The sequence below is a fragment of the Carettochelys insculpta genome, chromosome 5, assembly GCF_033958435.1.
Source record: "Carettochelys insculpta isolate YL-2023 chromosome 5, ASM3395843v1, whole genome shotgun sequence".
In the NCBI taxonomy this organism is placed as follows: domain Eukaryota; kingdom Metazoa; phylum Chordata; order Testudines; family Carettochelyidae; genus Carettochelys; species Carettochelys insculpta.
Genome location: NC_134141.1, coordinates 127,754,744 through 127,778,184, shown reverse-complemented (window position 1 = coordinate 127,778,184; position 23,441 = coordinate 127,754,744). Strand labels below are relative to the sequence as shown.

Genomic DNA, 23,441 nt, shown 5'->3' with positions numbered 1-23,441 from the left:
ACTAAATCAAAAATAAACACACTTCCAGCTGTTAATTCAGCATGTCCAAGTTGTTCCTCCCCCTGGTTTGTTCTCTTATTAGCTTACACCTGTTGACACACAAATTTATTTCTGTGGCAACTATTTGTCAGAGGTAATTTCCATTTGATTGTACTGTACAACCCACACAGAAAAATAGTCATTAATTTGAAGTGTATTCCATTTTAAATGCTAATAATCATATCTTAACCTAAGGCAATATTAACTGCCAGAGCAACCTCAAGTTACATTTCTTGCCATCAGAAAGAACTATTGTCCATTTACCTCCAACATGGCCAGATCACACATGGTGTTGTATGCAAAGAGACACCCAGTCCTGGCCCAGACAGCTTCCATTTTACAAAATGAACAAAAAAAAAAAGATAAAAATCAACGTTCAGACACCTTATCTTTACAACAAGTATTTATTTACTAGTAGGCATCGATAAGGGAAACAAAGACAAGAAAAAAAAACTAAAACTAGCAGAGCATAGGATAAGAATGTTTGTGGGGTTTTGTAAGTCTATTTATTAGGAATAGACACACATAATGGCGTTTGTTCGTTATTAGCTGGAAATGGTAAAACTGTCAATAATCATCTTAGAAAAGCAGCAATGTGCAATTGTAGAATCCTAGGGCTGGAAGGGAGCTCCGGAGAACATCGAATCCAACCCTCTGCTTAAAGCAGGACCAACCCTAACCAAATAATCCCAGACAGCATTTTGTCAAGCCAAGACAAACCTCTAGGGATGGAAATTCCATCACCTCTCTAGGTAACACATTCCAGTGCTTCACCATCCTCCTGGGAAAATGTTTTTCCTAATACCCAACCTACGCCTCTCCCTCTGTAGCTTGCGACAATTGTTCCTCGTTCTGCCATCCACCTCCACTGAGAGCAGCCTCTCTCCATCCTCATTAGAGCCCCCCTCAGGAAGTTGAAGGCAGCTATCGAATTGCCCCTCACTCTTCTCTCCTGCAAACTAAATAAGCCCACATTCCTCAACCTCTCCTCATAAGTCATGTGCCCCAGCCCCTAATCATTTTGGCTCCCCCTCCACTGGTCCCTCTCCAATACATTGACACTCTTTTTGTATAGGGAGGTTAAAGTGTTCCCCTACTTGTTTTTTTGTATTCCAGTTCCTGATATCTGATATTTGGACAAACCAGACAGTCTCTGCACTGAGGGAAGAATGGACAATGTACGTGGCAGAGGGGCATTGCTGGTATATAATGGCCTATATCATATTCGTGGCTGTGCAGGTGTATGAGCTGCGGCTGGTCTGTGGCTGATATGGTTAGGTCCAGTGATGGTGTCGCTTATGTAGATATGGTGGACAGAGTTGGCAACAAGGTTTGTTGCAGGGACAGGTTCTGCAGTATGGTTGTGGCTTTAGGTCAGTGGTAGCGTTTCTGCGGTGTGGCTGTGCTGCTGGTGAGTATTTTCTTGAGGTTGGGTCTGTAGGAGAGGACAGGCCTGACACCCAAGACCTGTGAGAACGTGGGCTCATGTTCCAGGAATTTGCAGACTGACAGTGATGCACTGGAGGGGTTTAAGCTAAGATTAATAAGATGACAAATTGTGTTTTGTTATTTTCCTTGCTGGGCCTAACATGCAGTAGGTGACTTCTGGGTACTCATCTGCTGTGCCAAGGCTACGAAGCCCACCCTGGGTGTCCACAGCAAGGGTGACGAGAGGAACTAGTTCTCACACTGAAACAGCACCAAAAGAAGCCAGACCAAGAGCTCGGACACATGGGTTATCTTCTGGGAAAGACTCGCTGAACTCCTGTAAGGCAGCATCACTCATGATGGATCAGGTCTGTGGCTGGCGACCAGCGTTCCCTGCAACTTGAGCGCTTGAGCAGCCGCCCAGGAGAGGTTCAGGAGCCGGCCAGCGGATCAGCAGAGCACCCACAGCCACCCACAGTGGGCGGCCTGTGTTTCTACTGGTGGTGCACATCCAGACATGCGCCTGGGCACATAATATTTATTCTGCCCCAGGTGGATAAAGTTACAGAGAACCCTGCGGGGGCAGGTCTACACTACAGCGGAAGGTGGAATTAAGGCATGCAGTTCCAGCTATCGGAATTACGTAGCGGGAGTCAAACAAACATGAATTTGGGCTTCCACAACGTCTCCACTAAGGCAACATCCATGGGAACTACAGCTCCTGTCAACTTCCCATACTCTTCATGAGGGGCAGGAGTACTGGCACCGATGCAGGAGCCCTGTAAGTTCGGTTCAGCATATCCCTACCGGGTGCGCTAACATCGAACTTTGGAAGAGTGACTGTGGTAGGGTCGATCGTCCGATAGCGAAGACGTACCCCGGTGAAAGGAACGGATATGCCCTGTGGAACGCAGCTTGCATGTGATAAGACACGGGAAAATTAACGAAGCCATCCATTGAAGCAAATGAAGCTTCTGTCTCTGGCTTCTTTCTTGCCCTGGTGTGTTCTCATCCACTTGAGCACAGCCCACTGAGATGAACGGGCCATTTCACACTTCTGACATCCCCCTGGGCTGCTGAGGATACAGCATAGCCCTTTGCCATCCGACAAAGCGGAGAAGGGGGGACTTGGCCCTTGCTCTCTCCCACTCCTCCATCTGTCCCCCTGCAGCCTTTCCTGTTCCACCATAGCCAGAAAGTGCTCAGAGCCACAGCAAGTAGTGAAGTGTTTCCAGGAAGAATCCTGCTGTCCTTTCGCAGATGCCCCTCCAACATAGCCATCACCCCCGATACCACCACTTCCTCAAAGAGTAGAAAGCTCTTAATGAAGCTTTCAGTAATGTTACAGGTAACAGGCCATGCTCCATAGCCTTCCAGAATTTAAAGACCACCAACACATCTCGGACAAATCAGGAGGTAGACCATTAAAGTAATGTCTTCTCACGTAACCCTACCTCTGACCCACTTTGCCACTGTCCCACCTAGTCCTTGAGAGATGGCAAGACTGCCCCTTTCTCAGTGTGTGAAGTGCCCAGTGGTGTGGGGGAGGGAAGCGCTCTTCAGCCTGGTTTGTGCTAGAATGAAGAGACTTGGGTCAGGCACTGAGAGGGTGAGTACCTGGCGCCAGATGATCAACCACCAGCTCTAGACAAGCCACAAACTTGTCCCGTAATACGACCTGCTCATTCTCGTTCCAAGGGACATCACCTTCAGCGCTGGGTGAGCCTCTGGTACATCGTGACACAGCACTTCACCTCCCCAGGGCAACAGTGTAGCACAGAAGTCAGAGTGGGTTCCTGGCACTGTGTCAAAACCAGTGCACCTGTCGGCTTCGGTTGGGCATACTGGCTCCAGAAGAGACAATGGCAGCCAGCCAGCAGCTCTAGAAGCCCAAAGCTCCTAAAAACTCAGTGCTTACATTTTAGAGATGGGAATGAATGCTGGCATCCTTTAGGTGGCCTCCCTGCACATCACAACCCAGAAAAAAGGTCCACCGTTTTTCTAGCAGCATCTTTCTCAAGCTAACAGTGAAAGTCACAACTTGCTACAGCCAACCTACATCTCAGAACAGCTACACGCTGCCCGGGAGGGTCTGTACAAGCGTAGGAGAAGTAGTGATTGCATAGCATTATGTAAGAATGGGACAGAAAGTGGCAGAGGGGGGTAACTATGACAAGTTTGGTGCTGGGCCAGTGTTTATTACTGACTCAAGGCAAGAAAAGTTAACACTGAAGGGACACGGAGACGTTACCTTCACTTTGAATTTTCAGTTTTCAGAGATTTAAGGGTGTTTTTTTTTTTAAACCTGAAAACTTATGCAGTCATAAGTACTGGGACACTTTGAATTCTTGGAGGGCACAAGTCACTGCCAACCAGCCCTAACTCTGCCTCAATGAAGTTTTTAGGGCAGAAACTAGATAATATGCCAGAGCAGGGAACGAAGACTCAGGATTCCTTCGCTACTTCCCTGTCCCTGTCACTGAAAGGCTCATCAGAGAGAGACGAGGTGTCCTATTTGTTCTCTAAACAAGACACGGGCTATAACACTGACAACAACTTCAGAACTTCCCTCCTCACCATAGAAAAAGTTTAAGGTAAACACAGCGGGGAGGATAAACAAACAAAGAGAAGCTTCAGACCAGACAGTGGGGAGGTGTGCTTTAATGGAATGGAGTGACTATAGATTACAAATTTGACTCTTCAGGTTCACATCACATCAGGCTTGGACAGAATGCTCTGGTGTAATCTACATTTATGATTACAATACAATTTAAGAGCATTTATAAAATAGCTAATCCAAATGAGAACAACAAAAAGTCTTGTAGCACCTTATAGACTGACAGATATTTTGGAGCATAAGCTTTCGTGGGCAAAGACCCGCTCCATCAGATGCATCTTCATGCCCACGAAAGCTTATGCTCCAAAATATCTGTTAGTCTATAAGGTGCCAGATGCAAGAGATGCAGCAAGGACTGTCACTCTCGTGTGGGTCTTCATAGTCACAATAGACGCTGTAAATGAAGTCCTCAATAGAAACTATAAAGGACGCGATCCATAGTCTATGCAGACTGAAGGATGCCTACTACTACTACTACTACTACTACAAGGTGCCACAAGACTTTTTGTTGTTCTCAAAGCTACAAGCTAACAGGGCTACCTCTCCGATACTAATCCAAGCACTCTCTCTTTCCTTTATGCGGTTACCCATTGCATGGCTTCCATCTAAATGTTGTATTTTCCTACTTCAATAAAGAATCCACTAAAAACAAGTTACAAGCCTCATGCCTGTTAAAGAAAAAATTGGCCACCAAAAAAACCACCCACAAAATATAAACTCTGTGATGATCTCTGTTAAGGCCAAGGTTAAATTTGTCCAACTTGCAAATGAATACCAAGACCCTTCGTAACCTTACAAAAGAGTTTTACCGCAAGAGGATGGCCACTTAAAGGTCCATTATTGAATATAGGGGGAGGTTAAAGTGATCCCCTACAGGTTTATGTGTACAGTAATCCCTCTATTTAACAGACAATGCGGGGAAGGGGTGTCTGTTAAATCCCAAAGTCTGTTATATCTGAATCTACAGGACTGGAAGCACCTTGCAAGGTGCACTAGGGAGTGCTCTGTCCAAACCTTGGGAGGAACACAGCAGGCTTGGGAGAGAGAGCTAGGCTGTGACAGCCCCGGTGGCCCCAGCCGTGGTGGCAGCCCCAGCCACTCCTAGGGTACCAGCAGCAGCCCCAGCCACTCCGGCAGCTCTTCCAGTCCCAGCAGCTCTGGTGAGTCGCTGGCATTTATTGGAGGGGGAGAGGGGGAGGCTAGCAGACATCATCCATAATTTCTGAAGTCCATTATATTGGGGACTTATCATAGAACACAAGGACTGGAAGGGACCTCGAGAGGCCATCGAGTCCAGCCCCTTGCCCCAATGGCAGGACCAAGTACTGTCTAAACCATCCCTGACAGACACCTACCTAACCTGTTCTTAAATATCTCCAGAGATGGAGATTCCACAACCTCCCTAGGCAATTTATTCCACTGTTTGACCACCCTGACAGTTAGAAACTTTTTCCTAATGTCCAACCTAAACCTCCCTTGCTGCAGTTTAAGCCCGTTGCCTCTCGTTCTATCCTCAGAGGCCAAAAAGACCAAGTTTTCTCCTTCCTCCTTATGACTCCCTTTTAGATACCTGAAAACCACTATCATGTCTCCCCTCAATCTTCTCTTTTCCAAACAAGCCCAATTCTTTCAGCCTTTCTCCATAGGTCACATTCTCTACACCTTTGATCATTCTTGTTGCTCTTTTCTAGACCCTCTCTAATTTCTCCACATCTTTCTTGAACTGCGGTGCCCAGAACTGGACACAATACTCCAGCTAAGGCCTAACCAGCACAGAGTAGAGCGGAAGAATGACTTCTCCTGTCTTGTTCACAGCACACCTGTTAATGCATCCCAAAACCATTTTTTTTTTTGCAACAATATCACACTGTTGACTCATATTTAGCTTGCGGTCCACTATAACCCCTAGATCCCTTTCTGCTGTGCTCATTCCTAGACGCTCTCTCCCCGTTCTGTATGTGTGACACTGATTGTTCCTTCCTAAGTGGAACACTTCGCATTTGTCCTTATTAAACTTCATCCTGTTTACCTCAGACCATTTCTCCAATTTGTCCGGATCATTTTGAATTATACCCCATCCTCCAAAGCAGTCGCAACCCTTCCCAGCTTGGTATCATCTGCAAACTTAATAAGCGTACTTTCTATGCCAATATCTAAATCGTTGATGAAGATATTGAACAGAACTGGTCCTAAAATAGACCCCTGCGGAGCCCCACTTGTTATATCAGGGATTTACTGTATTCCAATTCCTGATTTGTCTGTGAAGCTAAAGATTAACACAGTTACCCATCTGAAACTATTTAACGTGACACGCAAGCTTGTACAGTACCTAAAGCAGCATTGGGCAACCAAGAACGGGGAGTAAGCTGCACAAGTGGCCCTCCATCTCAGTGGGCTGCAGCAGCTCACGGACTACTGGGGGGCTGACCTGCAGCCCCACAACACCTTCTCTGCCTCCCTCCCCACCCCACCACATGCTATTCCCACTCTGGGGCTATGGAACCCCATACTTCCTATTCCCTTCCCCCGCTCTCAGCGCTTCTGAGCACCATGAATCAGCAAGTCTGAGGCTCCAGTGCCCCAGTAGCTAGAGGCACATAGGGAAGGAGGTCAGCAGACCAAAGGCAGAACCTCAGCAAGCCACACGTGGCCCGTGGGCTACAGGTTACCTGCCAGGGACCTAAAGCAATTTGGCCCTCATCTTGACTGGGTGCTACTTAAATTCAAACAATAATCCCTGAAGCCTTGCATTAAATTTCTGAGGTTAAAGAAAGCCAGGGTCTAGGCCTTATCGAGACACAACAGATTTCACAGAACGCATGAAGAGTGGAAAGAAAAAGGAAATCTAACGCAGAACGGTCATTGGCGGGCTCTGCTACAGAGAAATCTGTGCCAGATAAATTGTTTCTTTGTAAACTGTAGTTATGGTAACATCCATGCTCTGGTTTTGTGTCCTCATCTTCAAATCATGATTTGAGCAACAAAAACTACAATGCTACACCCCCGGTGTCCTTCAGCACAACTTCATGTCTGACACATTCCTTCGTCCACTTGGTCACTTCTGTCTTGCTCAGACATTCCTATTCCGCTCTAACACCACCTCGTAGCACAGCATCTAGAGAAAAATTAAACTTTTTACAACCCTTTTAAGCCACACTTATAATACTCCAAGACGATCATTCTAAACATCCAAGGAGACGAGATGTGAGTTCCAACAGAAGTTGGCCCAATAAAAGACACAAAAGTGACACCCTTACGGTCTGGTGTGACTAATGAGGGAAAATGCTTCTGCCGGGTCAGACCGTCAATAGCAGGACAGACATCCCAAACTGGTGGTATGTTTTATAATTAAAATGGATAAGATTGTGTCATGCAAGTAAAATAAGTCAGGGATTCTGTGACTCTTAGAGACCTCTGACATCTTCTCTTTCAGCCCCAGGACACACCCAGAGCCACCAGTGGTAGCCCCACACATGTGGCTAAGGTTTCCATCCTTCCTTTGGCAGACAGTCATAGGCTTCCATAAATTTCGGTTTGTTGCCTGCAACCTGTCTAACTTTTACTGAACACAAATGTGACAAAATCTTAACCTTAATAATTAAATCTCAGCAATCCATACTAAATATGAACTCCCACAGAACTACAATAATCTTAAACCAAAACACAGGTCCCCTTAAACATTCCACTCTCTCCGCACCAGGAAAACAGGACTCATAGGCATAGTTGGACTTCTATATTTGGAAGGAAGTAGCTCCAGACAGATCAATGAGCCCACACTTCAGGGATAAATATTTGAGGCTTTGAGTCTGGAAGAGGCTACACCCATGAGACTCACCAAGGTTCAGTTGCATGCTAGATTTCACCCCAAAGACAACACTGGTAATGCATTCTATAATAAGCTAAGCAAGTTTATTAGCTAAGAAAAGAAATGAAAGTTAATAAGAGGTTAAAGCGGATAAATATGTAGCGGTGTATCATAGTCTATAATTCCAAATGGTGGCAGAGAGGTTGTAATTTGCCAGTGTCCAGAAGTGTCATAGCCACCCACAGTAACTCTGGGGAATCTCTGTCTTCTTGTTCAGTTATTTTGCTTTGTTAGAATCCAAACAGCGCTGAGATGAAGGATATTCTTTTGTATCCATAGTTATACCCCTTCTCTTAGAACGCCCTGGCAGGATAGCTAACACGTGGTACCCATGAAAGACGCATGTTTTGAGAGTCTTTGAACTCTGAATGCCTTGCACAACAGCAACTTGCTTTGAAGGACCAGAGGTGCATTACCTTTCTAATCAAAGAGTCCTCCATTTGCATTACACAAAGCTTTTTCATTGGGGCGGGGGTATCATTTAGCTACGGGGGAGGGGGTCATGCACAATATGAAATATTAAGATGCAGAGAAGTGAAAAAAATGATAAATTTTACAAAGTTTAAAACACCCAAACACATTCACATACATTCACAGACTCTTCTTCTGCTAATACACAAGTGAATTAGCCTGATATCCAGCTGTGAATGTGTCCGTTTTCAGCTGACCCTACAGATTTGATCTGAGTTGGCATCAGCCTCACACTCTCACAGAACTCTTCAGATTCCTCAGACCCTGAGTCTGTCATTTTCTTTTCTGGGAAAATCATTGCACTCAAGAAGGGTGCAATTTAACTCTTTAGACTTAGTCTGGAGGAAAATTCAACTGGAGAGTCCTTCCACCTGGGAAGTCTTTGAATGAATGTCAGATTCTAAAAATCACTCCATCTTCACAATAATAGCCCAGAGTGATGGACTGGAACACGGACTGAGAAAATAAACATTTCAAGCACTCTGACAGTAGACACATGGGGATCAAATTTTGCCAACAGTTTAAAGCGCACAAATCTTCTCCTTCAGCAGTATAAATGCTCAAGAGTCAGTTTAGAAAACAGTATTGGGCTGTAAAGAATTAAGAGGTTTAAGTCACAGGAGCTTTAAGTAATAAGGTTAAAACCAGTATTCCTTAAAGGGACACAGTCCAGGCTGGTAGCCAAATTTTGGCTACTTATCCACTGTGTTTTGGATTGCAGACAGAGTGGGACAGAACATTTCCTCCTGCTCTGCACTGCTGTTCTATTCTAGTCTAGAGAGGGCACATCAAAATCCTTGAGAATCCTACTGAGTGTCAGTAAAAAGGATGAGGATTTTAAGTTCAGTGCAGGACTGATACCATCATGCTGTCTCTCTCCACAACACACCCTCCTCACTAATACAAGAGAACACCATCAGCTGAATTGCACCCACGTAGTTCTTGCATCAACTATTTTTGTGACCCTCCTAAAAATAAGGATGTTCCATCAGTTGAGTGATTGCCATAGGGGATGCACCTCTGCATGGACAGAAACAGGAAAAAAAGCAATACAACTGCATAAATTTAACTGTAGAAGTCGGGGCTTTCCAGAACTGGTGTTCTAGCTTCCTTAGGATTCCTTTGAATCTTTCACTCTCAATCACCAAGGTGAGAATTACTACAAAGAACTGTAACACAGAAAACTAAAGGGATGGCTGGGATTCAGTAACTGGCAGCCTCTCCACTGCCACAGTATTGGGTTTCAAAGACAACAGTGCTGGCAATGCCATCTTCTTCACAAGGGGGACAGATAAAATGGATTAATGATGCAGAAAAGGCTGACGCATTTAATCGGTATTTTGTTCTATACTTGGTAAGAAGCTGGATAATGTATTTGTATCATATAAGATTGACAAATTGTCTTCCAGTCTATTAATAACTGAGGAGAGTTATAAGCAATACCTGAGGGTGACGAAGGGTCCTGTGGCACCTTATAGACTAACAGAAAAGTTTTGAGCATGAGCTTTTGTGAGCACAGACTCACTTCATCAGATGCTGGTCCTGGAAATTCAAGACCAGCATCTGATGAAGTGAGTCTGTGCTCACGAAAGCTCATGCTCAAAACTTTTCTGTTAGTCTATAAGGTGCCACAGGACCCTTCGTTGCTGTTACAGATCCAGACTAACACGGCTACCCCTCCGATACCTGAGGGTGATAAATTTTAAATTAGCAAGTCCATCAAATGTGCACCCAATAGTCCTAAAAGAGTTCAGTGATGATTTTTCATAAGCCTTGCAATTTCCCTGTGTGACAGGGGGACTGGAAGGGTGCTCACACACCAACAGCCAAAGAACGGCACATAAAATAACCTAAGTAACCACAAACCCATCAGCCTGACAACAACCGCAGGCCAAACAATGGACAAGTTGATGTGGGACTCAACTGACAAAAAATTAAAGCATAGGAACATAATCAATACCATCAACACAGTGTTATGGAAAACAGGTCTCGTGAAGCAAACCTGCTTTTATTCTTTGGTGAAAGTCCACGTTAGGATGATAAATATAACTGGGTGGACGAAATATACTTAGACTTTTAACCACACATTTGGATTAAACAACTAGTACACAACATCAAAGGGGCATGTTGAATGGATGAATAGCTAGCTGCCTTACTGAGAGATCTCCAATGGTCAATGTGCATGGGACGTCATCATCAGACTGGGTGTTTCTACTGAACTCCTACACAGACCATAATTAAGCCTGGTGCCCAACAACATTTTCATCCATGAGCTGAAGTAAATACAAAATCACTAGCGATAAACATTGTACATGACAGATTGGTGGACAACGGGGCTGAGATACAAGTGATCTAGATCACTTCATAAGGTAGGCCCATTCAAACAAAATTATGGTTTTTAATATTAACAAATGCATATTCATACTTCTAGGAATGGAAGCCATTCCCATAGAAAAGGGACTGTATTCTGGAAAGCAGCAACTCTGGAAAGGATCCAGGGGCCATATGGAACAAGCAACTCAACATCAGCTTCCAATGCAATGCTGTGGCACAAAGGGATAAAGCACACTGTTGATGTATGAACAGGACACTTATCAGGGAGATGATTTTTCTTCTGTGTAAAGTGTTAGTGAAGCCAATACTGGAATCCTATATACAGCTCCTTTGTGCGTCATTTTTTAAAATATTAAAAACTAAAGTGGGTGCAGAAAAGAGCCACAAAATCTGTTTCAGGGCTAGAGAAAAATGCCATACAGCAAGACATTGAAAGAGCTCAATCCGGTAAGCTTTTCAAAAAGTAAACAAAAAGGAGACTTGGCTAGTGTATAAGTACCATCATGGGGCAGAATATCCCTGAAACAAAAGGGATCTTTAATGGAGATAACATAAGCAAAATCCAAGGGCAAATTCAAATGAGAAAGAAGGCATGCATTTGTTGCAGTGAGGCTGAGCACCTGCTGATAAGAACTCCCAGAGGAAGTGGTGGGTTCACCATCTCTTGGAATCTGCAAATTGAGACTGGCTGCTTTTCTGGAAGGTGGGTTTTTGCCAAACACAAGTGATCAGGCTCAACACAAGGGGAACTAGGTGAGGTACAAGAAGTCAAACTCGATGAGCTGATAGTCCTTTCTGGGCTACGTAATCTATTAAATGGAGAAAACAGGTTACTCCCTGGGAGAGGAGGTCTGAAGCCTCACCATGACCAAGTGACACATAGTGCAGTAAGATTCTGGAGTTTGTTTTTAATATTTTGTGTCCATTTTCTTCCCTACTTTCCTTATTCAGTGTAGATATCACATGATAATATTGCAGTTGTCAACTTTTATGCTTAAAAAAAGGCACAAATCAGAACAGGGTATTTATATCACACAAAAAAGTTTAGGATTATAATTCTGAGTTAAACAGGGTATGTTATCTACACAACTTTGTAACACCTGTTGCCATAAATCCCAGCTAATATAATCTGAACATGCACCTAGAACACTAAAATACAGCATTATACATTCTTCCTTTATCCTACTAAAAGAAAGTCAAAATATCAAAGGACAAGATGCCCTTTGGAAGAGCTCAAGCCATACCCCCTCAAAAAGGATGTTAGATAATGAAGAAAGAGAAAGTGGCCTAACCTAAACTAGAATATATCTTCCCCATTCTAGAACACTTACACATATAAAACCTTTTTGACCTTCCTGTAGCTAAAGCCAGCTTCAGAGCATAACAGTTAACACTGTCCTTTTGCTCTGTTAAGGAGAGACTGAACAGAGTAGACACTTTGAAAGTTACTTTACAAGTCAAACTAGAAACCATGAGTCTGCTCTGGGAGGGCTGTAGATCTGAAGTGGGTGTGTCCCACAAAAGCTCATCACCTAATGAATTATGTTGTTAGTCTTTAAAGTGCTACTGGACTGCTTTTTTGTTTTGATAGAATGCAGACTAACAGGGCTCTCTCTCTCTCTTACTACAGAAACCACAACTTAACTTTCCAAGGCCCAAATATTGGATATGTTGGTGTGACAAAGACCCAAAAGCAGGGACACAATTATTCAGGCAGAAAACCTGAAATAATGGAAGATTTGGTCCTGTAGTGTAAGGTCTTTCTATACTTCAGATTCACTATTCTTTATGGCCTATGTAGGGCAGGTACAAGGCTCTGTCCTACATAGATAATTCCCAATAAAAGTAGGAAAAGAGGTAATTTTAGGACTAAGATATGTGACCTCCTTCAAGGCAACAAGCATTGAAGAGGTACACAAACAACTTAGACACTATTCTTTCACACACCTATTTCTCTCAATTCCATCATATTTCTGTCAATGCTTTTAGAGTCCAACTGTTATTTCCATTTTGATCTCCACAAGAAACAAAATGTGTAGTTTATATTCTAGTAGTAGTAGGCATCCTTCAGTCTGCATAGAATATGGATCGCACCCTTTAAAGTTTCAATTGAGGACTTCATTTACAGCATCTATTGTGACTATAAAGACCCACACGAGAGTGACAGTCCTTGCTGCATCTCTTGCAGATGTAGTGGGTGTCTGGCAAGTCCTTATTGTGCTTTCTGTGCGCTCGCTTCTCCTCTGCTAGCTGTCTGATCTTCATCTCACCCTTCTGAAGGCCCTTGTGTAACCCCTGCCTCCATCTGCTGCGGTCGTCTGCTAGATCTTCCCAGTTGTCCAGCTCGATGTCTACCTCTCTGAGGTCTCTCTTGCAGACATCTTTGTAGCGCAACTGGGGGCGTCCGGGAGGTCTTTTGCCAGAGGCTAGCTCACCATACAGGATGTCTTTTGGAATCCTTCCATCATTCATCCTGTGGACGTGGCCAAGCCAGCGGAGTCGACGCTGCCTGAGGAGGGTGTGCATGGTTGGGATTCCAGCTTGCTCAAGGATGGCGGTGTTGGTCACTCTGGCTGCGTCTACACGTGCACGCTACTTCGAAGTAGCGGCAGTAACTTCGAAATAGCGCCCGTCACGTCTACACGTGTTGGGCGCTATTTCGAAGTTGAAATCGACGTTAGGCGGCGAGACGTCGAAGTCACTAACCCCATGAGCGGATGGGAATAGCGCCCTACTTCGACGTTCAACATCGAAGTAGGGACGTGTAGACGATCCGCGTCCCGCAACATCGAAATAGCGGGGTCCTCCATGGCGGCCATCAGCTGGGGGGTTGAGAGATACTCTCTCTCCAGCCCTTGCGGGGCTCTGTGGTCACCGTGGGCAGCAGCCCTTAGCCCAGGGCTTCTGGCTGCTGCTGCTGCAGCTGGGGGTCCGTGCTGCATATACAGGGTCTGCAACTAGTTGTTGGCTCTGTGTATCTTGCACTGTTTAATGAAAGTGTGTCTGGGAGGGGCCCTTTAAGGGAGCGACTTGCTGTTGAGTCCGCCCCGTGACCCTGTCTGCAGCTGTGCCTGGCTCCCTTATTTCGATGTGTGCTACTTTGGCGTGTAGACGTTCCCTCGCTGTGCCTATTTCGATGTTGGGCTGAGCAACGTCGAAGTTGAACATCGACGTTGCTGGCCCTGGAGGACGTGTAGACGTTATTCATCGAAATAGCCTATTTCGATGTCGCAACATCGAAATAAGCTATTTCGAAGTTGGGTGCACGTGTAGACGTAGCCTCTGTCCTTCCATGATATTCCAAGGATGCGCCTGAGGCGGCGCAAGTGGAAGACGTTCAGCCTCTTTTCCTGGCGGGCATACAGGGTCCAAGTCTCGCTGCCATAAAGGAGGGTGCTGAGGATGCAGGCTCTGTAGACTTGCATTTTGGTGTGAGTGTACAGCTTGTTGTTATTCCACACTCTCTTGCTGAGTCTGGACAAAGTTGTGGCCGCTTTTCCGATCCTGCTATTTAGCTCAGTGTCTACAAATGGTGGACTTAGTCATGGGCGGATCAGAAAGACTTCTTCAGATCACGCTTCAAACTTGCGCCGGTCCTGTCCACCTGATCAGCGCTTATGCTCCAACCCTGTACACTATACCAGAAGTAAAAGACAAGTTCTACGACGTGCTTAGTGCTGCTGTAGCGCAAATACCTGCTCATGAACAACTGTACATCTTGGGTGACTTCAATGCAAGAGTTGGAGCTGATTGGGCCTCATGGCCTTCCTGCTTAGGACACTTCGGTGTGGGAAAAATGAATGACAATGGACAGCGTCTCCTTGAACTGTGCACAAACCACAATCTGTGCATCACAAACACTTTCTTCCGAACGAAGCCACAGCACAGAGTGTAGTGGAGACACCCACGCTCGAAACACTGGCATCAGCTAGATGTGGTCATCACTAGGTGTAATAACCTCAGAAACGTCCTTCTGACACGCAGCTATCATAGTGCTGACTGTGATACCGATCACTCGCTAGTTTGCTCCAAGCTCAAGCTGAGACCCAAGAAGCTGTACCGCTCTAAACCTGCTGGAAGGCCCCGCATTGACGCCAGAAAGACGGCAAACTCAGAGAAAGCTGAAAAGTTCAGAGAGACTCTCCAGGAAAATCTGCGCAGTGGCCCTGGGGGCGCCGATGCGACATCCAAATGGCAACATCTGAGGGATACAGTTTACAACACGGCCTTGTCAGTGTTTGGAAGAAGAGCTAGAAACACGAACGACTGGTTCGAAGCTAACTCTGATGAGATGATTCCAGTCATTGAAAAGAAGCATGCTGCACTCCTGGAGTACAAACGCCCACCGAGCCAGAGTACCCAGCAAGCACTTAGAGAGGCCAGAAGAACAGTACAGCAGACAGCCAGGCGCTGTGCCAACAACCACTGGCTCCAGCTATGCAGCAGCATCCAGACCTGTGCCGACTTTGGTAATCTCAGAGGAATGTACGAGGGTATGAAGAAGGCATTAGGACCCACCCCGAACAAGATGGCACCTCTGAAATCCAAATCTGGTGAAGTCATTGCTGACAAAGCCAAACAGATGGAGCGCTGGGTTGAGCACTACTCCGAGCTGTACTCACGCGAGAACGTTGTGGTTGACGCAGCCCTCGATGCCGTCGAGCTCCGACCAGTAATGGACGAACTAGATCAAGAACTGACTGTGGATGAACTGAAGAGAGCCATCGACAGCATTGCAGCAGGAAAGGCCCCTGGCCAGGACGGTATACCACCAGAGGTAATCAAATGTGCCACAGATACACTCCTGGAACCCCTACATGAGCTACTGTGCCTGTGCTGGAGAGAGGGAGAGGTTCCACAGGACATGCGCGACGCTAACATTGTAACGTTGTATAAGAACAAAGGAGACAGAAGCGACTGCAACAATTACCGTGGAATCTCCCTCCTAAGCATCACTGGTAAACTGTTTGCTTGCGTCATCCTCGGCAGACTCAAAAAGATTGCTGAGAGGGTGTACCCCGAATTGCAGTGCGGATTCCGCGCAGAGAGGTCTACCGTTGACATGGTCTCTCTCTAAGGCAGCTGCAGGAGAAGTGCAGGGAGCAGAGAAAGCCACTCTACATAGCCTTCATCGACTTGACCAAGGCTTTTGACTTGGTCAGCAGGGATGGTCTGTTCAAACTGCTCCACAAGATAGGCTGTCCTCCACGGTTACTCAAGATGATCCAGTCATTCCACGAAGACATGAGAGGAACCATCCAATATGACGGCGCATTATCGGATGCTTTCAGAATCAGGAGCGGCGTCAAACAAGGATGCGTGCTTGCTCCGACATTGTTCGGGATCTTCTTCGCACTCCTCCTGAAGCATGCCGCCTTTGGATCTTCAACAGAGGGCATCTTGCTGCACACAAGATCTGATGGGAAACTGTTTAACCTTGCAAGGCTGAAAGCTAAGTCTAAGGTGCGAGAAGCCCTCATCAGAGACATGCTGTTCGCAGACGATGCTGCTGTAGTGTTTCACGCAGAAGACCAGCTTCAAAAACTGCTGGGTCAGTTCTCCAAAGCATGCAAGGACTTTGGGCTTACCATCAGCCTAAAGACGACGAATGTACTCGGTCAGGATGTTGCTGAATCCCCATCAATCAGCATTGACAACTATACGTTAGAGGTCGTCCACGAGGTCGTTTACCTCGGGTCCACCATCACTGAGTTTATATTCTATGAGTACCTTAAAAATACAATAGCTGCACTAACAAACTAGTGCTAAAAGTGCTAATTGCTATTAGGAGACCCAAATTTAACCTTTGCACCTGAAATGGTAAGAACAGCCTTTGAAATGGAACTCCAACTGTCAGTACTAACCTCCCCACCTATTTTAAATGCCTTGCTAACAGGCTCTAGAAGAAGCTATGACCAAGCATCATTGCTAATGGGTCTAGTATTTGACAGGGAAAGAAAACGCATCTGAGTTGTACCCAATGGAAAGCAAGCCCCCTACTTCTTCAAGAATGGACTAACCAAAGTGAAGGGCCAGGATCAATAGTGCACAATTCCAAAGGATCCAATTCCATATCTCCACCGCTTGCTTCCATCACCAGAACTGTGACACAGGGTTCTCGTAGGTATTGTACTGGGATGTACTAGGCCTAAAGGCCCCCAGAGTCCTGCCACACTTATCCTAAGAAAAGGACGGTGGAATGTCCTCCAAGCAAGCTCGAGTGGCTGCAGGGAACAGCCAATAAAGGCCCAGCAGACGAACATAAAGGGAGCTGCAGGGCCGAGGGAGGGCAGCCTGCCTGCGGGACTTGGAGAGTAATAGGTGCTCCTGGCTGGCTGCAAGGGGTAAAGCAGGTAGTTGCTGACAGAGACCAGGGAAACGAAGCAGTAGCTTCTGGCTGGCTGCCAGGGCTCACGGGGACACTCCAGGGGAAGGGACTGTCTATAAAACTGTTACCTTCCCTGCCCCTCTGCCTAGGGGGCTGACCCAGACTGATTCAGCCAAGACCAGGGATTGAAAGGTCTGAAAAGCGGGGGCCAAGGAGAAGAGAGAATCATGGTCAATGTAAGATTTCCAGATGCCCAGAAGTGGCACCTGAGGTTAAATTGAAGGTTTTTCATCCATCCCCGAGGATTTTTTTTTCTATTTTGTCTTCTCGTATCATTCTAACTATATTTTGTAACCACTTGTGACCTCTCCACCTTTTATTTACTAACCCTATTACATGAGCAAATCCTGTGCCGGGAGTATTTTCCTTTTCACTGAGATCAACACCAAGCAAAAATATCACTTCAAAATGGCAGCCTTTTTAGACCCTGCTTCTATTTTATTTTCTCCCTTGGCTTACAGGACCTGGTTTGCTTCCTTTTTCTTTGGCCTACCCTATCCTGTGTCTCTCTCTTTCAGTTAAACCACTCCAATTCGCTTTCTTAAAATTGCCTTTTTTTCCCCTTTACATGGCTTCTCGAAAGATCTTTTTTCAAATTGAAGTAAAATGGCTGCATTTTGGAGTCAAGCATTCGGTTTTCTGAATGTCCATCCTTCCTCTATCCCAATTCCAGCCAATATGTCAAACAATTTCATACACTACTGCTTTATTCATTTTCATAAACACACAACTACCCAGGACTGAAATCCTTAATGACAAGCTCAGGCAGCAGCCCCGATTCTCTGCGGAATGGTTTCAAAAGCACATCTGCCATTTCCTTTGTTGCTTCCTCCAGCATTTGGAATAAAGCCATCTTCTGCATCCCTGACCCAAGAAACAAGGGGTGCTGGAACAATCTCTACAGTCAGAGGGCTGAAAGGCATAAACCAGCCCTACATGGGACAGAAACAACTTCAACACAGCACCTCTAGTTCCAGCACCTATGCAAGAAACAAGCAGTTCAGTAGTCCCTTAAATTATAACACATTTATTTATTAGCTAATGAGTTCTCATGGTAAGACCTACTTCTTCAGATTTCAGATGGGTCCTACCATTTAATAAAGGAATTTACAGTTAAACGAGTGTTATAGTAATACCTTAGATAAATAACTCCAACATTCTCCAAAGGGCTGTAGTATAAGACCATAGCCAATCATGAGAAAAGGACAGGAGGTCTGAGAGTTATACACATGTATATATACAATGACTAAAATCTGCCTGAACACGCAGAATGCAGGAGAACGGTGATAGGGTCACAAGCAGCAAAAAGTACCACATTAAATAAGGGACATCCCAAAATTATACTAGGCTTGAAAGGGGATGGCCTCCCCATCCCCTCCCCTCACTTGGAGCACAGACAACCTGAAACTGGATTCACTCCTGGAGACCAAATCCAAGCAATAATGCTTTATAAAAACAGAGCTGACCAGACAAGAAGGGGTTAGAAAGTGGCTTTGGCCTCACGCAGCCACAGCCCCACTGCATCTGCAGGGCATGCCTATCTTGGAGGAGAGCTTAAAGGGAGCAGTTCAGAAGCTCTCACCCTGGGGAGGCAGACAGACCTGTCTTCCTCGTCTCCCAGAAACCCAAGCTGCTGTCAGCTGCCCATGAGCACAGAGCAGTCGGACAGATGACAGGAGGATCCTGCTGGGAGAGAAAAGCTGGTGTCACTCTTCATTTCCATTCGTTTAGTTTCCATTTCATTGTTGCCCTGAAAACTGGCACTATCCCACACCCCAAAAGAGAATATAAGCCCTGGAGGAGAAGGCAGGGCAACACAGCCAATAGCCCTATGAAGAATTAAAAGGTCTGACCTGACCAACTTATTACAAGGATCCCTGGTCTGGAACTGGGGCCATTCTCGCCCTTCTAGAATGCCACATAAGCCTCACAAAGTCACCTTGCTGCTGCCACACTTAATTGGCAAACATCGACTGTTGCAGTAGTGCATTGTGGGAACCTATCCCACAGTTCCCTCATCCCCATAGCATTCTGGGTATGTTTGCTGGTCTTTGGCATCACCTTCCCATATTCCATTGCCTTCATTCCCCTCCCATGGTAAGCAAACCTCCATTTTTCCCCATCAGAAGGAAAGAAAAGTAGAGCATCAACAAAGATGGCAAAGTTTACAGAACCCTTTCTTCTGTAACTAAATTATCAAAAAACAGGAAGGCCTGTGGCACCTTATAGCTAACAGATAGTTAGTCTGTTAGTCTAGAAGGTGCCACAGGACTTCTTGTTGTTTTTGCAGATACAGACTAACTCGGCTACCCCTCTGAATTATCAAGGATTTCATAAAAATCAACAAGTGTGTGTCTTCCCAACTGGCCATCCACTGAGTATGCCCCCTTCCATGATTCCAGCTGATCCCTGAAAATAACACAGGGACAATGAAAAACTTGAGGAAAGAGTTGATAGTAAATTTTTTGAAAGAAGAGAGTTACTGACAGGAGGTATTTGGCTTCCCAGTTTATTACATAGCTTCTGTGCATAGTCTGTATTCTCCACTGACCCTCCACCCACTCTTCCCCTGCGTGAAGGGTGCAAAGTTAGAAGAAAGAGGATAGAAAAGGCTAGGAAAACGATTTTTGTCTTCCCTCTTCACTACGCAGACACTGCCAACAAGGAGATGGCAGTGAAATCTCATACAATGAGCTAATAATGAAAACAGGAATCTCAACGGGCCCTCCACCCACAGTTCCCTTTCCTGGGGGAGTCCAAGCATAAAGAGAGAGGATAGAAAAGGTTAGGAGAAAGATTTTATAAATGAAATACAGATTTTTGGAAAAAGCAGCAGGTGTCTGCATTGGGCAGCAACCCCTGAAAATATTTTTGGCAGTGGAGGTGTGGCCTGCTGCTGCAGCGCTGGTTCAACTGTTCCACCACCCCTGAAAATTTTAGCGGTCAGGGGACTCTTCCTCCTCTCCCTCCAGCAGCAGCAAGCCCCCAGATCTCTTAGCCGCTGGGGGGGGATTCCCCTCCACACCAGTGGCAGCTAGTTCCCAAATATCTGAGCCGCTGGCGGAGACTTCCCCCCAGCAGCAGCAATCCCCCCAGGTCCTTGCTAGGTTGTGGGGTGGTTTCAGTGGGGGGCCAATTGCAGTAGTTCCCCCAAATATGTTAGGCACTGGGGGTGACCCCCCCGCCAAGCAGCAGCAAGCCCCCAAATATCTTAGGTGCAGGGGAGACTTCCGCCCAGCGGCAGAAAGGCACCAAAAAGTGTTTTTGGTGGGTGGCCAGTTGAAGTAGTCCCCTGCAAGTATCTTAGCCACCAAGGGAAGACATCCCCCGGTGGTAGCAAGCCCCCAAAATTCCTTCCCACACTTGGAGCCCTAACCATACACAAGCCTGGACATGGTGCGTCATGCGGTAATAGAGCTAACTGCCTTAAATTTGAATTTACCTCGTAGTGTAGATTCAGTCTCGGTCTTTACTTTCCATGTCACATCTACCCTTTCTAAAATTACTGGGGAAGCCGTCAGTTTTCAATACTGCCCTGCATTATTGGTGAAAAAGATTTTAAGAAAAAACTGGTTCAGAGATCAAACACAGAGGTTTATGTTTTCTGAATCTGCATTTGTATGATGCTGGGCTATTTTGAAAGCGATGTGAAGCCAAATTTCACATGCAATTTTCATATCCAAAATATAGCCACAATGGAAGATCACAGAAGACAAAGCTACACACGCATAAGGATAGCATGTCTTGCACAGCATATAAATCAAAGGGTCTGCTAAAAGTGCACAAAATTGCTCTGTACAAAATAGATAAAAAATATAGCTGATCTTGTGCCAAGTGCTTCTTTCTCAAGGCATGAGACCACCACCAGCTCAGGAAGTGATCAAGCTATTGTGCTCAGAAACTCAAATTCAGATGAAATGTGCATTTAAAATGAATTGTTAGACCAACCAAAGTTTGTTTTCCTTTATGATGAAATAATAGTGGGTGCATGGAAATAGGCACATCTTACTTCATTACTGAAGAGGTATTATCAACGATTATTGGTACTCATAGATTTTTGCTGTTTATTTTAGTTTTTATTGCTCTGATTACAGCCACAAGGAAATTAAATGAAAAAGCTATTTAATAAAATGATGTCAGATATTGACACAAAGGAACAGTGAGGAGGAAATTCAGAGCTAAGAGCGACAGTCATCTCTCTCTTATTTCAAGGTCTTTATATTTCCTATCAATTTAGCAGAACTGAGCCACCTGGGATTCATTATTACACACACAAGGTGATTTCTGAGAGAAGTTTTTAATAGTTTAAACTGGAGACTGGGAATCAGGAAGTCCTGAACTCCAGTCCCACCACACGTGGGTTCTCTTTGAAATCTTGTCAAGATAATTTCTCTCCTCTGCCTCAGTTTTAACTTCTGTAACACAGGGGGAAATGGTTGGGTTTCTACCTCCTTACCCAATTAAGCCACCAAAATAGCTAAACATTTGTGACATACCTTCAACTACTAGATAGGAGAGTGTTGGGATTCTAGAAGAATTAAGGTTTCAGAGCAGTCAGCCTTCTCTCCAAATGTCTTTGTTTTATCAGGAGTAATCCCATTTCACAGTTTCACATAACATTTATTTTGAACCCTGTGGAAATAACATGCTTCTCTCCCGATCAGATGAGCCATTCGTCAAAAGTAACACTCCAGTGATCAAAACACTGTTCTGAATTTCTGTTCTGTCCTCTGTGGACCGAGTCAGAAACTGTACAAGTAGGAGGTGTTAAGAATGCAAAACAAAGGAAGAGAGACAGGCATACTGTGAAGTACAACCACAGCTGAAGAACAATGGATCATTATTACCAAGATAGAGAATTGTTCCTATGCAAATATGAACCACCAGTCCCACCACCCCTAAGGACTATTGCAGAACAAACTTCAGCACCAGGCACCATGGAGTGAAAGAACAGCTGTGGTGACACGAAGCAATGCCCTTACATAATCACTGGAAGGGCCAGTTGACAGATTGGTCTCCCACTGGAGCACAGAGCAGGGAAAAGCAGACCATTTGCAGCCAGCCGCCCAGGCCAGCTCTCCTTGCTGACCTGAGGCTGTTCCGGTCTGGCTATGGTCTGAGGAAGTGGGTCTGTCCCACGACAGCTCACCTAATAGACTATTTTGCTAGTCTTTAAAGTGCTACTTGGCCGCTTTTTGTTTCGCTGGTGCACAGACCAGCGCGGCTCCCTCTCTGTTACTGATGACGGAGAGTCATTGGGTCGCACACCGGGAACGCCCACAGCAGGGCCCGGGGGCTACAGACAGGAGGCGGCACAGTCCCTGCACCGGAGTCGACTCCGGTTTTCCCCGGGCTGCAGCGGGTGGGTGCGAGAGTGAAGCTGTCAGCGCACAGCCGGCACCCTACGAGCTGGGCAGCGGCAAGTGCCCGGGTGCGCCGCTGACAGCTCGCAGCTTCCGCGGGCAGGACCGGGCGAGGGGACTCCAGCAGCCCGGCTGCAGCTCGCCCCTCCGCGCGGTCGGGGCGCCCCCGGTCCCCTCGCCGAGCCCGGGCAGCGGTAGGGACTCCTCCCGGGGCGAAGGGCTGGTCCCCGCCCCGCACTGCGCCCTCATCCCCCCGGCCTCGATAGCAGCAGGAAGGGGGTCAGTGCCCTCCCCCCCGAGAGACCGGACAGGGAGGCCCCAGGGACACGGGGGGGGGGGGCAGGGAGCGAAGTGGGGCCCGCGGGGGGGGGGGTACAGAGAACGAAGTGAGGCCCGCGGGGGGGGGTACAGAGAGCTAAGTGGGGGAGGGGGGCCGAGAACGAAGTGGGGCCCGCGGGGGGGGTACAGAGAGCTAAGTGGGGGAGGGGGGCCGAGAACGAAGTGGGGCCCGCGGGGGGGGGCGGGAGCAGGTCGCCGCCGGGGGGCCCGACTCACCTCGCACGCAGAGCAGGGACATGGCGCGACTCCCCTCAGCGCGCCCGCCGGCTCCGGCCGGGGCGCGGCACGTCAAGGCTGGGCAGCGGACGGCGCCATGACCCGGGGGAGGAGCCGCCCGGACCGCGGGGACAACCGCCGGCTCCGCAGGGCAGCGCCGCGGCCAATCCCGGCCCGAGGGGCGGGGCCGGGACAGGTGAGTCGCCCCCTCCCACCTGGGGCTCGCCCCGCCCCGCCCCGCGGAGAACGTCCGTGACCCGGCCCCGCCCCTAACCCCGCCCCTAGAGAGCGATCCTCACCTGGCCCCGCCCCTATCCCTGCCCCCAGAGGCCGACTTTACCCTGGCCCCGCCCCTAGAGAACGCTCCTCCCCTAGCCCCGC

General features: G+C 46.8%; 1 protein-coding gene across 3 annotated transcripts in view; it reads right to left on the bottom strand.

Moving 5' to 3' along the window:
* Positions 1-23,238, bottom strand: part of UNC13B (unc-13 homolog B) — a 343,577-nt gene extending 320,339 nt beyond the window's left edge. For 2 of the 3 annotated variants that reach the window (XM_074995889.1, XM_074995890.1), the window contains exon 1: positions 23,061-23,238. In XM_074995889.1, coding sequence (XP_074851990.1) covers positions 23,061-23,082 — 22 coding nt within the window. In that variant the 5' untranslated portion in view covers positions 23,083-23,238. The remainder of the gene's footprint in view (positions 1-23,060) is intronic. The other variant, XM_074995892.1, reaches the window with a different exon arrangement.
* Positions 23,239-23,441: the final 203 nt, after the last annotated feature.